The 15328-nt window shown below is 37.9% G+C and overlaps 2 protein-coding genes and 1 pseudogene across 2 annotated transcripts; all 3 read right to left on the reverse strand.

Moving 5' to 3' along the window:
- Window positions 1-120: 120 nt before the first annotated feature.
- Window positions 121-4199, reverse strand: LOC113723065 (probable prolyl 4-hydroxylase 7). Its single transcript, XM_072058719.1, has 8 exons — window positions 3817-4199; window positions 3648-3734; window positions 3359-3416; window positions 3013-3117; window positions 1331-1388; window positions 1076-1251; window positions 918-981; window positions 121-677 (listed from the first exon to the last, which is right to left on the reverse strand). Exons 1-8 carry the CDS (start codon window positions 3921-3923, stop codon window positions 379-381), a joined length of 954 nt encoding a protein of 317 aa, XP_071914820.1. The 5' UTR covers window positions 3924-4199; the 3' UTR covers window positions 121-378.
- A 4188-nt stretch (window positions 4200-8387) lies between these two features.
- Window positions 8388-10270, reverse strand: LOC113722836 (glycerol-3-phosphate acyltransferase RAM2-like). The gene is made up of 2 exons (XM_027246063.2): window positions 9579-10270; window positions 8388-9459 (listed from the first exon to the last, which is right to left on the reverse strand). Exons 1-2 carry the CDS (start codon window positions 10209-10211, stop codon window positions 8560-8562), a joined length of 1533 nt encoding a protein of 510 aa, XP_027101864.1. The 5' UTR covers window positions 10212-10270; the 3' UTR covers window positions 8388-8559.
- Window positions 10271-12298: 2028 nt separating this feature from the next.
- On the reverse strand, window positions 12299-14877 carry LOC113723130 (serine/threonine-protein kinase D6PK-like; annotated as a pseudogene).
- Between the last annotated feature and the right edge of the window lie 451 nt (window positions 14878-15328).

Here is a 15328-nt window from a genome sequence, read left to right on the forward strand (position 1 = left end):
AGGCTCCTAAAGTTGTGCACTTCGGGCCTCACAGGATGAACTGAGTTTGGCGTGCAACATCCCACAACAAAGAAAAGCGCCATAGTACCAGTTAAGTATCAAAAGCATAGTGAAAAAGGAGGCAACAACAAAAACCTATTTCAATTCACTATAGAAGAAGATGCTTCTGTATATGACAAATGGGGTAAGTCTGAAACAGTTAAGGGAACAAGTTTGACTGCTCTTCTTGTTCAGTAACTCCAGTACCCACACCTCAAGACAAAAACGACACTACTTTTTCAAATGGTCGATCCGATCCATGGAGATATCCGAATGTTATATACAACCCAAGGATGGGGTTGATCTATAAATACCTCTAATGATTTTGGGCTTCAGATTCTAAGATGAGCAAATCTTACAGCTCTTTCTACAATAACCAACAGCCTCCTCAGAGCCCACCATATATAGAGGATTCTTCTCACATTCACCTGAAGCAGCCCAGTGAGGGCAATTTGGATCCTTATCAACACAATCTTCACTAGTAGACAGCGCATCAAAAGACCTTACATGAATCCATTTTGTAGCAGACCACTTCTCACCTTCAATGACAGGACAGCTCCCATGCAAGCTCAAAGGGTCAGTCGTAGCATCAGGATGTAAACTGAAAAACAGCAGTGCATCACCCTTCCTGGGTTTTACTGCAAAGAAAGACGTTCAGATGTTAATACTCGTGAATGTGAACATGTGCATACATGATACCTATTGGACAACTCTATTCTTGAAATATATAACTCGAAAACCAAATATAATGTAGATATGATAGAATCTGTGCCCTTTTCCCTTTTTCAAGTAGCTATTTGGGATATGAGAACACACTACATACTAATTGGATGCAACAAATCTACCAATAATTTCCAGATATTTAACATTGTCCTTACCAGCATAGCCATTTTTAGCACAATCAGACCAATCATCATCACCCTTTGGTTGAGTTTCCTTTTTCTGAAAAGTTTGACAGACAGACTCAAGGACATTGCTATCAAAAAATAACTAGAGAAACAGATAAAACAGGTAAACCATCCAACAGTTTCATTACCTCTGAACTAGGGAAAACTGTTTCGCCACCTTTTGCAACATCAGATAAATACATAAGCACGGTTGCTACTCTATGACCACCCAATTTCTGATTTTCCTTGTCATGAAAATAATCAAAATGTGGCTCATACTTTTGTCCATGCTCATAATGTAGTATTTGCATAGCTTCCCCATTCTCTGTATACAAATTCGACTAACAATGAGATTTCTTCCTTTTCAACTAATAGTAAATAATTGCAAAAAAGAAGCAAATTACCTACAGGAAGGAATGTCCAAGAAGCAATCTTAGCCTCGACACCAGCAACAATGTCATCCTTTTTAAAATAGGAGAAAAATTCCATTAGATCTTTAGTTTCAATGATGAACTAGTTAGTTTAATACACTAGTAAAGTAATAACTGTTAAGGAAAAGGTATTTTCTGTAACAAACATGTTAAAAGATGCAACAAATTCAATTTAAACATTCATTAACTTATATATATTAGACCAACCAAACTTGCAACTTCTTGCATCATAACAGCAAAATCACCACACAAAATGGTACAACAGTAGGGACTTTTGGGATGAAAATAAACAATTTATCAGGACAGCATCCAGCTATAACACAACCTTGGGCTTTAATGCTCAATAGTCCTATCACAAAAAGCAAGAAGAAAACTGAAATAGCGCGAAATGCAGCTAAGAGCTAATGATACTTCTACCTCAGGATGCTCTTTAGGACAAAAACATCAGCAGTGAAGAGTTTTGACACAATGAAATGAAGGCAAAAATAGATGGCTGACTATAGAATTCCTCCATGTTTGTCCATTAATTAGGAAAAAGAATTACACAAGCAAGATTAATAAATTGTTAAAGATGCTCAAAGCAAGAAGCTTCAGAGCAATCAAGAAGATGTGGCAAGCACAGATCTAATCCATCATCTACAAGATCAGTTGCCACAAACTGTAGAGCAAAGGCAACCTACAAGTGAAATATTGTATTATGACTTGGAATACAAGCTCAAGCAACCAGATATGACTCTGCGCATTCACAGCATAGTAAAGTGGAGCCACAGAATAGTTGGTCCAAGTCTTAGGTTTATTGGTTGGCTCATAGAGCACCTGGTTATCACCCTTTGACTACTGAGAGGGGAAATTTTTGCTGCTTCAAGAAACCAGCCTGGCACAGACCCTCTACTCAAAAAACATGTGCACGGGGCTTGCCAAGAGTTGCATGAAAAACCACCATCGGGGTCATACTTGACTTGAACACAAATATAATCGTGTTCAGCTTTTTTTGATGCAATAAAGTTAGCATTGGAATTATTCACAAACATATTCTATTCACCACAATAGTCAGCACCAATGACACTAAGTTCAAAGAAAAGCAAAACACATAGCTGGGACTCTGCCTTTTGCCAGGAGTTCAACCAAAACTTTGCCCAACCCCTGTCACCCTTCCTTTTCTCTCCCAAAAGTATTGCAAGGATCATGATGGTTCAGGTTTCGAATTCTGCAGAGCTTTTCAAAGGTTCTTCCAATCCTGGAGGATTAATCAAACGAAATGCCAAGGGAGATAGGAGAGGCATATATATATATATATATATTTTTTCCAGGCAGATTTTCCGGAAATGCTTCAAACCTCAGATATGGCTAGTAACTATAACATAAAAATAGCCGTTGCAATTGTCAGGAAGAAGATCTGAGAAACTCTTAACATTATTTAGATGCAAAATATTCAGGTATTCCTTCTACAAGAAACAGCAACCAAGAAGCGATATCTCAACATTCTTTCAAAAGAAAATATATTCCGGATATTAGTCTACCAGAAAGATAAAAGCACTGTGATAATTTATTCCTTCTGTTTGTTGCACACTAATGGGAACGTTAAGGGACTCAAATGGTCATTACAGACGATATCTAGCTGACTGATAACTAGTAAAGAACGGGAATTTGCTAACCTGATGCTTCTTAAGGAACATGCCAGAACTTGTTCGAACTTCGCTCTCTATGCTCTTGCCAGAGTCATTGTCAGCCACCATGGATTTCTCCATCTTATTCTTAGCCTAGTCAAAACCACAGCCAACCAAACAGAAGTCAATTTCTCTTCCTAAAGGATCTTACATTTCATAAATGATCCCATTTCTTTTAGGCAGAAAACTTGCAGCTAAAGCAAAATGCACGAGTAAAAGAACCCAATAAGAACGATAAATCGCACAGAAAGATCAAATTTCGATGGGTAGATGAATACTCAACACAGGACTGTTAAAAGAAGTTGCAATAGAACAAAAGGAGATAAAGACCAACCAGATTGATCATATGATCACACTCTTCATTTGTTAAGAATCCCCTATATATAAAAGCCCTGCAGATTTCAAAATTATCATCATTGTTCAGCCAAAAGAAAAAAGAACACCGGCCGGCAAGGACAATCTTATGCCTTCTATTCTTTTCTTGTCTCTTTTTACCATTTTGGGTGGGGGAGGGGGTGTGGGGGCAGCAGAAACAAGGATCGGCATCTGATGTGGATGGCAAGGCTTGTATATACAAACATATATACACTAACATGCATAAACGGAGGCAGGAGAAAACAAACCTGGGCTTCCAAGAGAGTTGGGTAACCCGGGTCAGATCAAGCGGAGCCGATGAAGCACCCGTCGCCAGCTTTACCGCCGACCCTTTTCTGATAAAAACAGTAAACAACATCAGGGATCAATCTGCACTCTCCAAGAGCAACAAATTGAAAACGGGCTGAAAATGCTTACAATTTCTTCCCACCACCCCAGCGGGAAAATTGGCCAGCGGAAACAGACAGATCCGACGGAATCGACAACAAACATAGCAGAAGCAAAAGAATAACTCTAGACTCCATCGAGAATGCGTTTCAACCTAAATCTTGACCCTGCCAAATGGGATTTTTAACACTTATACACCAAAATGGAGCTGGAAATTATCGGTTTTTTTTGTTTTTTAATTGTCAGCGTCTCTTTAGCTGGGTGAATTGAGTTAAAACTGAAGCTGGAGTTTTTAAAAGGCGGGGGCAGGGGGGGGGGGGGTTGGGATGTTGTAAGGATGGATCTGCTCGTCAGAACACTCTTGATTAAAGTCAAAGCTCGCTCCACTGGTGGCAGTGAGTTAAATACGACTAGTCTTGCAACCTTTTATTCTACTACTGTACTTGTGGTTCTGGAATTTCAACGGATTGCCCACAGGATTGTGCACTACCCGTTTCGGGGTTTGGTTGGCGAAATAAAGCGCGTTATGTCAAATTCCTTTCCTAGGTAGTAGTAGCAATTAAAAGAACACGACGGTATCAGTAGTAGTTCTCGATAGGCCTGTCAATCGGGCCTAGTGAGCCGGGGCTTTGATGAGCTCAAACTCAACTCATTTAATTTGAATAATTTTCAGACTTCGGGCTATGAGTTTCGGGTTCGTAAATGTGAAGCTCATACTCAACTCACATAATATTCGGGTTGTGAGTCTTAATCGGGCTTAGCCCAAGCTCACTTATTACTCCTTAATTTTCTTAATATAATTACTATAACTATTAAGTTGTAAAACTAATTTAACATTTACAAGACTATAATATTAAAACTAAACATGAACAAATAATAGTTCTTAAAACGTGTATAAACCAAAATTTTTTTAACAATATTTATATTTAATCTATTCAAAATGCATGAAAAATAGTAATAAAACATGCGATTATAAGCCAATACATCTTTAAAAGTTGAAACTTTTTTTATAATTTTGTGATTTAAATCCAAATATGCTTGATGATTTTTGTGTTTGTAGACCAAAAAAAAATCAACCAATATTATGCCAATAAAAAAATTTACTCAACCAATAAGAAAAATTAGAGATTTAGTTATGCATTACCAATATTGGCTCTCAAGAAAGCTCATGAAAGAGTTTTTAGATGTATTTTTGTGTTTTGTAATTTATGTATATATTTAGTATTTAGTAATAATATATTTGGATATATAATTATACATAATATCAAAATATAAATATTATATATATATAGGTAATTAAAGGGCCGGGCCTATATCGAGTTTGAGCCTAATAAGACCCAAGCTCGGCTCACATTTAATTCGGGCCTAATTTTTAGGCTCAGGCTCAGACCGGCTCACTAAATGATCGGGCTCGTCGGGCTTTCTGTCGGGCCGAGCGAGCCGAGCTCGGGCTGGCCCAGCCCCATTGACAGTCCTAGTTCTCGATGGTTCTTGGCTTCTTGCATTGCCCGCTAAACAAATATAGCGATTTAATATATATAAAATAAATATATAATTAATAATATATTAATAATAAATATAAAAAACTTTAATTTTTATTAAAAAAATAGCAATTCAAATAAGAACAGATGTCCAAACCATACACGTTGTGGGTCCAATAAAAGGGAAAAGTGAAAATAAAACCTAAAATCTAGGGGAAAAAAACAAAAATTTATGCCTTTGCATGGATTAGGTATTTTTGAAATGCTATCTAGTAACATTGTAAATAAAAAAAATTTTACTATAATTACTTTTGAGGTATTTTAAAATTTTATTAAAGCATTGTTAAAAATTGAAAAAAAAAATCACCGCACAACACTATCCATCACCTCTCTGCCACTCCTATCTCCACCTCTATTGCCACTGCCGTCTCTCCCCTCTCTTCTCTCCCTCTTCCTTCTCCTCCTCTTCCCTTTCTTCTTCATCTTCCTCTCTCATTCCTTTCCCTCCCCTTTCTTCCCGCCCTAACTATGTCCTTCTCCCTTTCTTGCAGCTACCAAACTTCCCTACCCTTTTTCTAGCAAAAGTCGAAAATGAGAGGAGAGAAAAGGGAAGGGAAGAAAGAGGAAGAGGAATGAGGGGGAGGAGGAAAGGTTAAGGAAAGGGAGGAAGAGAGAGAGAAAGAAAAAGGGTGTCAGAAGAGAAGGGAGGATGGTAGGGATGGTGGCGACAGTGGGTAGTAGTATGTGGTTAGTAGGAGGAGAAAATATAGTGAGATTTATTTTTATGTTTTTGTAAGCTTGTGATTGTGTATATTTTTTTAGTTTATTAGGGTAATCCACGAACAAAAAATTATATAATTTGTTATAAAAACAACAAATTCAAGTAGAGCCAAAGGTAGACGATAGGAGGTACCATTTGTGGGTCTTTCTATGCCTATGGTCCAATCTCCATCTCTTTTTTCTTCCGAAAGAAAAAACGTTGCCATCTCTTTTGGTGTCTTATCTTGTGAAAAATGTATGGTCCTCTAAATTTATATGGGATAAAAATTAAAACAAAATGAAAGAGTTAGCTCAACAGAACTTCATATCAATATGGGAGTCACATATAGTGGTAATTTGACCGCTAGGCAAAGGGCTGATGGCTCTTTGGGATTGGTAATGGCCACATCAATATCATGTTGTTCATTTGTTTACATCAATATAATATTAAAAATTCAATATGGAGTGTTAGATTTAAATTTGAACTCTATCATTTTGTCACCTCAACAAGTGTTTTTTTTTTATTAATTAACATGTTTATCTTCTTTAATTTTTTTTTTCTAAAAACGTGTTTTATAATAGCTCATTCTAGTTTCCTTATATATACTAAATTTCATTATTATAACCTTAATGTATTTGGTGTATCTTTACATTACTTAAGGTAAGGAAATAAAAAAATTGACAACTAAAGAAAAATTTTATCATATTTTTTAAATTTAATCACATTTAAAATTATATTTATACGTGATTGACTTAATGTATTAATCAAACACCAACACTTAAATGAACAAGCATGGATCTTTCCCCAAGTTCATTCAACTTGTTTCAAGTATTCACTCTCCCCAAAACTCCATGTTTCAATTCTTTTATATTTTGATTCATAATCATTCATTATTTAGACACATACACGTATTTGAAATTTGTGATTTAGATTTTTTATGATTATTAATTTGTCAATTGTTCTTATTCTAAATTTGTGTCACCTCAACAAGTGTTTTTTTTTTATTAATTAACATGTTTATCTTCTTTAATTTTTTTTTTCTAAAAACGTGTTTTATAATAGCTCATTCTAGTTTCCTTATATATACTAAATTTCATTATTATAACCTTAATGTATTTGGTGTATCTTTACATTACTTAAGGTAAGGAAATAAAAAAATTGACAACTAAAGAAAAATTTTATCATATTTTTTAAATTTAATCACATTTAAAATTATATTTATACGTGATTGACTTAATGTATTAATCAAACACCAACACTTAAATGAACAAGCATGGATCTTTCCCCAAGTTCATTCAACTTGTTTCAAGTATTCACTCTCCCCAAAACTCCATGTTTCAATTCTTTTATATTTTGATTCATAATCATTCATTATTTAGACACATACACGTATTTGAAATTTGTGATTTAGATTTTTTATGATTATTAATTTGTCAATTGTTCTTATTCTAAATTTGTATTTTAGGATTTTTTTGCGTTAATTTGTATAGGGTTAATGTCTATTTATTGAATTTATTTAATGTTTATATGATCTTGGTCTGTGAGTTAATTTTCATCATTTGCCTTATTTTTTGTCTCTTATTATTAAAAATATTTAGTGTATAGTTATCATCTATTAAACTTTGATCTTAAGACTTTGATTTTAGGTTAGTGTGTATCATTTGTTTTGATAATTTTTTGTTACTCGTTGTTTGATTGTTCGCCCCCCATAAATCAGAGATATCTATTCCTAAGAAAGACGAGATTTTGATAACATCAGGAGAATCAAGAAATAGCGAAGGAGCTCCTAATTGGAGATTTAGACTAATATTTGCAAGAATATCCATCCGCACAAACAATAACAATGCCTTCTAGAAATGGCTTAAACGGCATTATTATTGGTCTTCATTCAAAATTCCTCTTAACTTTCCATACCCAATTAAAATGACTATGATCCTTGCCGTCATTCTCAGTAAAAGACGAATTCCTAGCAAACTCAACACATTTGAAGCAAATAAATAATTGGGATCGGTAAGGATGGATGATATCTGCAGTTATTTAGCTGTTGGATCATCTAGAAGAAATCCACGAGTCCCACTTAAAGGCCAGGAATCCCGTCAAAGACTCGCCTAAGTCGTCCCGACGATCCGCCATAGATTTCTACGCTGCGAACTTCGAAATTCCTCCCTTCATAAAATATCTTTTGTGACGGTATGTAACATGAAATCAAGAAAGTTATGTCAACAGAGTAGCACGGCTTCATTGGCATAATTCAATGAATCCAGTAACGTAGTATGAAATATACGTGATTGAGTATTTATAAGGTACGTTAATAGAGCCATTAATCTGTTATGTCAACCGCAGTAATCTGCTAAAGGCAGTGTACAAAGTATTTTGTTCTACTATAAGCAATTTACCATTTGTAAGTTTGATACTGCTACAGTGCTATCATTTCTCCGGTAAAACATATATTTTCAGGGGTTGGCTGATAATAATATTCTGTGAGAATTAGATGACCAGTATTATAAATTATATTGTGTACAATTTGCAGTTCTAGCAGCCCAGGATGTTTTTGGCTGCAATTGCAGGTTTATCGGAGACAGTTCCATCGTTTCCTGCCAATGCCGTGTACTTATCCTTCCTGGTGAAGCTGGTACACTCGTATGATAATGTTGAGGCAATCATCCTTTGTATATAATTAGCAACATCATGGCTTGATTTCCCGGCACCGCATGTCAGCTCTTGCGGTAATTTGTTCAAAAATGTCACTTCATAAACAGGGCTCGGATTCATGAAGAAGTAGAAAGGATCCAGTCCTTTCCACCCTCTAGCAGTCGTCCCATGAAACATGCTCATTCTATTGTTCATGGCCACCGGCACCAGGTGGTCAGTTAATTCAGCAAACAATGCTGAAAATCTTAGTAAGAACGGTTCCCTGCATGTTGTCCCTTCCGGGCATATAGCCAAATCACCTTCTTCTAAAAGGTTCTTGATCATCTTGGCATCTTTAATGCGGTCGCGGTTAAGCCTGACGGTTTTGATTGGGGCTATGATTTCTGAGAGGCGCGAGAGAGAGTATGTGACTGCTGGGATGGGACGGCCAAGTGCGGTGGAGAGAAAGATTGGATCAAGAAGAGTTCGATGTGAGCAAACAAACAGGACGCCCGTCTGGCCTGTTGATTTTTGGGCTGGTGGAGGTGGGATTCCTTTGATATTGACCCGGACTCCGAGTGCCCTGAATGCATAATAGACCAGTGGCATTGGCAGGAGTGCGCCGGCTGCAACGCGCAAGCAGGCCAAGGGGAAGCCTACTGGGATCCAGAGAATGGTTAGCAGTGCCATCAGAGGACTTGGTTTCTGGACAAGCCGCCCATCATGGAAGACTATTGGCTTAGGCAACTGGTCATGGCTCACTGGTTGGACTTTACGCTTTTTTGGGACAACATAGCTTTCCTGCGATGATGTCAACATTGATGTTATGAGCATTAGAAATAAGGAATTGTATAATTGATGCATGGTTTATCATTGATGCTTCTCAGTTTGTTTAGAGCAGTTGATCGTATTGGACAAACCTTGCACAGCTTCATGAATAGGAAATCGGTCTTCCGGTCTCCAAATCCAATTTCTGGAGCTGGTGCAGCATCGAAGGCCTTCTGAAGGGCCTCAGCTTTGTTTCTACCAACAAGTACTCCAGGACCATTTACAAGTCCTGTAGCTCTCCCCCTCCAGATTGATATCTCTGTTCCAAAAACCATATCTGCACCTAAATAATCTTTGAGAGAGGCCTCAACCATAATCCTAGGATTTGCTGTTAGTACACATCTTTTCCCGCATGATGAAAAGACACGCCACGTTTCTGGATGTAAATCACTGGTATAAAATTTTGGTAAGACAGCACGTGCCACGGACTCGATATCTGAGACCTTCATCCCAGCAAATGTTGCGAATATTAGAACGCGAATTCCTGCTGCCTCAGAGATGAAATAGTACAATATTGCAGCAATAGGAGAAACCAGAAGTAGGAAGAGAAGCCGAAGTATTCCACCAGCTTCAAAGGCTACAAGTGCAAAGTAAGGAAATGAGCTACTGCCTATGAGTAAAGTTCCATCGAGATCAGCAACTACGGTATGATTTTCGCGTCCGCTAGATTCACACTGATCTATGGTTGGGAATTTATCAGGAGATTGTGCATCTGCGATTGCCATTGCTATTTGCTAGGGACTAATGTGCTCCCTTGGCAGGTTAATCTGTATTTGTTGAGCACTGAAATTGCTACCTGGTGGACTTTATCAGAGATCTGTTATATATACTGGTGCCAAGAAAGTGTGCAATCTGATTTCATAACGAGACAAGTTAGTGGTTTATGAGATCAATGATTCTGCCAACATTTCCAAAGTTCTGCTTTCGAGTGCCTTGGAGTTAACGAGAAAGTCAATTCGCTTTGGTCCCAGCTTTAGATTGATGCCATTTTCAAATTATGGAGCATGAAACCTTAGTTCCATATGGCCAATTCACACATTTGGGCACCTGTTGCTTCTCACAATTACTATAGACAAGGAGATCGGAGTTGGTGCGCATGCTGTGGTTTATGAGGATGATATTTACTCGGTCTTCATTCTATCAGTTGCATATTTTAGCAACTAGCATATAGCACTACGTTTTGACCTGCTGAATTCGACTCAGCATCGCTCCAGTGCATTATTTTTTAAAATTGACAGGTATAGGATTGTATAAATAGGATTGTATAGCGCAAAATACATCGTGAATACATTTTTTCCACTAGTAAATATTAGGAGCATTTGAATTGGCAACCCTCAGCAAAAAGCAGGGGCGGATCTACGGTGGGGGCACGGGCCTCTGCTGCCCTCCTTAAATCTCTATAGTACTCATAAAGTTTTGATATAATATCAAGTATGTCTTCTGAAATTTTATATATCTATTGGTTTATATGTTTTTAAAGTTGGTTTTGATTTTGTTTGTTGTTACAATTATCGTAGAGAGGGCTTTTTCAGTTATGAATATAGTGAAGAATCGGTTACGAAATAAAATGGGAGATACTTGGATGAATGATTATTTAGTTACTTACATTGAGAAAAATATATTTTGTGAAATTTAAAATGAGAAGGTTATAAACCGTTATCAAAATATGAAAACTTGTCGTGAATAATTGTAAATGGTTTAATTTGTTATTATTACATTAATAATTTTGAGTTTTTGTTTTATATTTTTCATGAAATATATGCATCATTTATACTTGTTGGTGAATACTTTTTTGGCTTAAAAAATTAGAAAAAGAGTAGGTAAAAAATTTTAGAATTACTTTTGCCCTACCGAAACTTTTTGCTAGTGAAAATTTTTTTCTGTCTCCGTCACTAGCAAAAAGTTTCACAAACTGGCCTTGTTGACTAAATGGTAAGCTACAACATTGACATCATACTTTATAATGGAAAATACTACCAAGTATTTGGGTAACTTTGAGTGTGCAGGTCTACTTGTATAGTCATATTGGTAATACATAATATATAGTAATAAAAGTGATGAAAAGCGAGCGTGTGTGTGTGTGTATAGTATATTGCAAATATGCTCATTGAAGAATTCTTGTCAAGTCTCATCGTCCAGCTCGCTGGCGTTTGTCTCATCTTTTATGCCGTGAAGGGCAAAGCGTGAATTTCAGTTTATCTTATGTTATTCATTTTATTCCAAGTACTTATATGCATGGCGGACAAATTCAATGATTTTGTTATTCTGATGTCCGTGCTCTACAAGGCGTGGTCCATTTGGCAGCGGGTAAAAGTGCAGGTGATGGGAGATTGCAGAGATATAGTGGTGAGTTTACTTCGGCTTACGTCCAAAAGGTTCGATAATATCTGTAATTTTATTCTGCAAGGATCATTTGATTCTGTAATTTCAGTTCTGCGTTGGGATCGATGGGCCCGTTGATACGTACTTGAGAATTTCGTTGGGTCAGATGAGCACACTTCCAGGCGTCAAGTACAATGATACATATAGATTCAAGAATTCAGAATCTTCTGAGACTCTGGACGGGAACTAAATCGGGAAGGACGTCACTCAAAGAGGATTCATAAAGATTTTACGAGTCGCAATGACAAGCAAGATATACTAGTTAAAGATTGCTTTGCTGTTTTTCCAAGACTAAATTGAGTGAGAAGTGGCAATGAAGTTGTTTCTAGGCATCTAGGTTGCTTGAGAGACTAGACTAGTTTCATAAACAAAAGTAGCTTCTTTTATATTAGCGTCCCACGTTAAAGGAAACATAATATGGTCACCGAAAAAAAGAAGAACAACTTTTCTGTGATTTCATTTCATTTACCTGGGCAGGACCTTGAGAAAGATGAAAAGATCACTTTGATACTCAAGAGGCTAGAAAGTAGAAGCTTCTAAACAACAAGAAGGTGACATTGAGGGATATAAATACAAATCGGTAAACAAAATTTACTTGCCTCAAGGACGAGAGCCGCAATCTATCCAGCCAAAATTGATTAGAAGAATTCAAAATCTAGGTAAGGGCCAGAAGATCTATCGGAGTCAGAAGTTCCTTTGTCATTTGAAGGCAAGGGTGGCTTGAATGTCTGATTCCAAAACGCTAGATCTACAGGTCTGGGAATTTCTGGAGGTTGGGTACTGCGGATGAGAGCCCAATTAACACCCTGAAAGAATGGATGTTGTTTTATCTCTGTAGCGCCTTTTTTAAACCCTAATCTTTTCTGGGGATCCTTAGCAAGCAGGCCACGGATCAGATCCTTTGCAGCAAAACTAACTGTGGGACTCTCGGGAAATTTTAAGGGCTGGCCTACAACGTTAAATAATGTCTCTCTGTTTCCGTTTCCTTTAAATGGAGTCTTTCCATGAAGCAACTCGTACAGAAATATTCCAAAGGTCCACCAATCAACAGCACTCCCGTGACCATCACCTCTAATTATTTCAGGGGCTAAATATTCATGTGTCCCGACAAATGACATGGATCGTGCTGCAGTTGGCTCTGCAATGAGCACCGGCAGTGAATCCGAAGCAACTGCAGGCGTACATTCTCCTCGCAATTTTAATGTTTTGGAGTTGAAAAGACTAGGCCTAAAACAAGAGGGCTGGAAGCAAGAAGGTTCTACACAAACTGGTAACTTGCATGCTGGATCAATGCATGATGGCTGGATACAGTACGATGAAATTTTACAAGACAGTTCAGTGGTGGAACTAACCAGGGTTGGACTAACATGGCATCTCAATGATAAATCAAAGTCTGACAGCATGATATGACCATCTTCCCTCACCATGACGTTTTCAGGCTTCAAGTCCCTATAGACCACTCCCATCATGTGCAAGTATTCTAGGGCAAGGAGCACTTCAGAAGCATAAAACCTGCCAATATTCGAGTAAAATAAGTTGTCAATGAAATGTCTAAAAGTCGCATCATTCAAATTCTAATAACCTGAGACTATGCTGCAATATTGAGGGTTAAAGGAAACTCTTTGCAGCACGAGTTCATTTCACACTTGCAAGTGTTTCAATTTCAACCTTTAAGTTTCTAAGAGTATGATAGTATAGGAGCCAGGGGTTCAAAATATAGTGATATTACTCGCAAGTAGGAGTATATTGTAGGCACATAACTCAACCAAATGATGCAACTTATATGGTGATACATCTAACTTCAAATGAATGTCTAATGTCCCCGTATAGAACAAGGTGTTTTGAGAGAAACTAGCATGAAACAGAAGACTTTTCCCAATCAATCTCCCATAAGACCAGATTTACCACCTCGAGAGTATGGTGTATATATGTAAAAGAATCACTCAGCTTCTCGTTTCCTCTAGAAGAGTGCTAACACCATACACTTTCTAGCCAATTGCACTAATATCTAATGACAGTGAAAACTTGACCAAAAAGGGCGACTAACAAGAAGCAATTAGTTATACAATGATTCAGCAGTGAAGAGCTAACCTTGCAGCTTGCTCAGTAAAATGCCTGCCTGGTTGACGCTGCCTAAGCAAATGCAGATCCCCGCCGCTGCAAAATTCCATTAGCAAGCACGAAAATTTCTCTGTTTCAAAATGTGAATAAAGGGATGGAAGAAAAGGATGGTCCAATAAACCCAATATTTCCCTCTCAGTTTGAGCTCTCACCAGCTTCTTCCTCCCGGCTAACGTCCCTTTATCCATTACTTTCATTGCAAACAAACATTTCATCCCTCTTAACTCCGCCAAGTAAACGCTCCCAATATCCCCAAATCCCAATTTCTTCAACAGCCTAAAATGCCCCAAGCCCAACTGACCATCTCTAGCAAGCACAGATTGTATTGCGTCCCAGCGGATGTCGTTACCCTTATGAGGTTTGGATGGGCAATAGCTTCTAAAAGACTAAAACTAGCCTCATTTACGTCTATGCTGTTACAGTAACTAGAGGAACTCAAACTACTCTTGCCACTCTCAACACATTCCCCACCTTTATTCAATTCAACATCTATAGAGACCATTTCTTTCTCCTCAAGTTGATAGTCACTCAATTTACTTCCTACGCTGGTAGTACCAGAAACCGTGACGGTACTACTAGAGAGTTCCATGCTAGTACTGCTATAGATGCTAAGGTCTTGAAAACTGACCTTGGTGGCATCGGCTTCACCATATATGGTGCCATCATTCGTTAGTTTGCTCATGATTGAGAGATATAAAGGGCAGTACAATGTTTGACGAAACGCCTCAGAGAGGGCGTTTTGGTTTTAGGGGGTGAGTTTAAAGTAGAGCAAAGGGAGGGAAAATGGGGTTATGCGGTCAAAATGGGGATTTGGCGACGCCGAGGTGGTCAAACAAGTGCGAGAGAGAACCTCGGGCGCCAAGTCAGAACACGAGAGAGAGAGAGAGACAGATGGAGAGAACAAGAGAGTCAGTGTGGGACAGCATAGGGACTTAAAAAGGCAGGCTGGGTTCAAATTTGAAACGGGGCGTGAGTTTGGTGAGAGACCCAATGAATGAGTTGGGTTGGAGTTTGGGTCCTCTCTATCGGCTCTCGTTCGTTCTCGGATGGTATCCAAAGATCTCCCAGATAAAAACATCCGGAGGCCCATTAAATACATTACACAGATACAGAGAGAGCGAGAGAGAGAGAGACACGGGGGCCTGGGGGCTTGAGAAACGCTTCTTCTTGTAATCGAGCTTAGACTTAAATTACAACCAGCCAGTGCTAATTTAGCTGTCACACGTAGGAAAAATTGCATTAATCTTCCTTCAACAAAAAATAAAAGCTTCCTTCACATATAGCTGATGTGAATGAAGACGAACGGCTTTAATCCTTAACATACTCCCTCCGTCCCACT

This window comes from Coffea arabica, chromosome 7e (genome assembly GCF_036785885.1).
Source record: "Coffea arabica cultivar ET-39 chromosome 7e, Coffea Arabica ET-39 HiFi, whole genome shotgun sequence".
In the NCBI taxonomy this organism is placed as follows: Eukaryota; Viridiplantae; Streptophyta; class Magnoliopsida; order Gentianales; family Rubiaceae; genus Coffea; species Coffea arabica.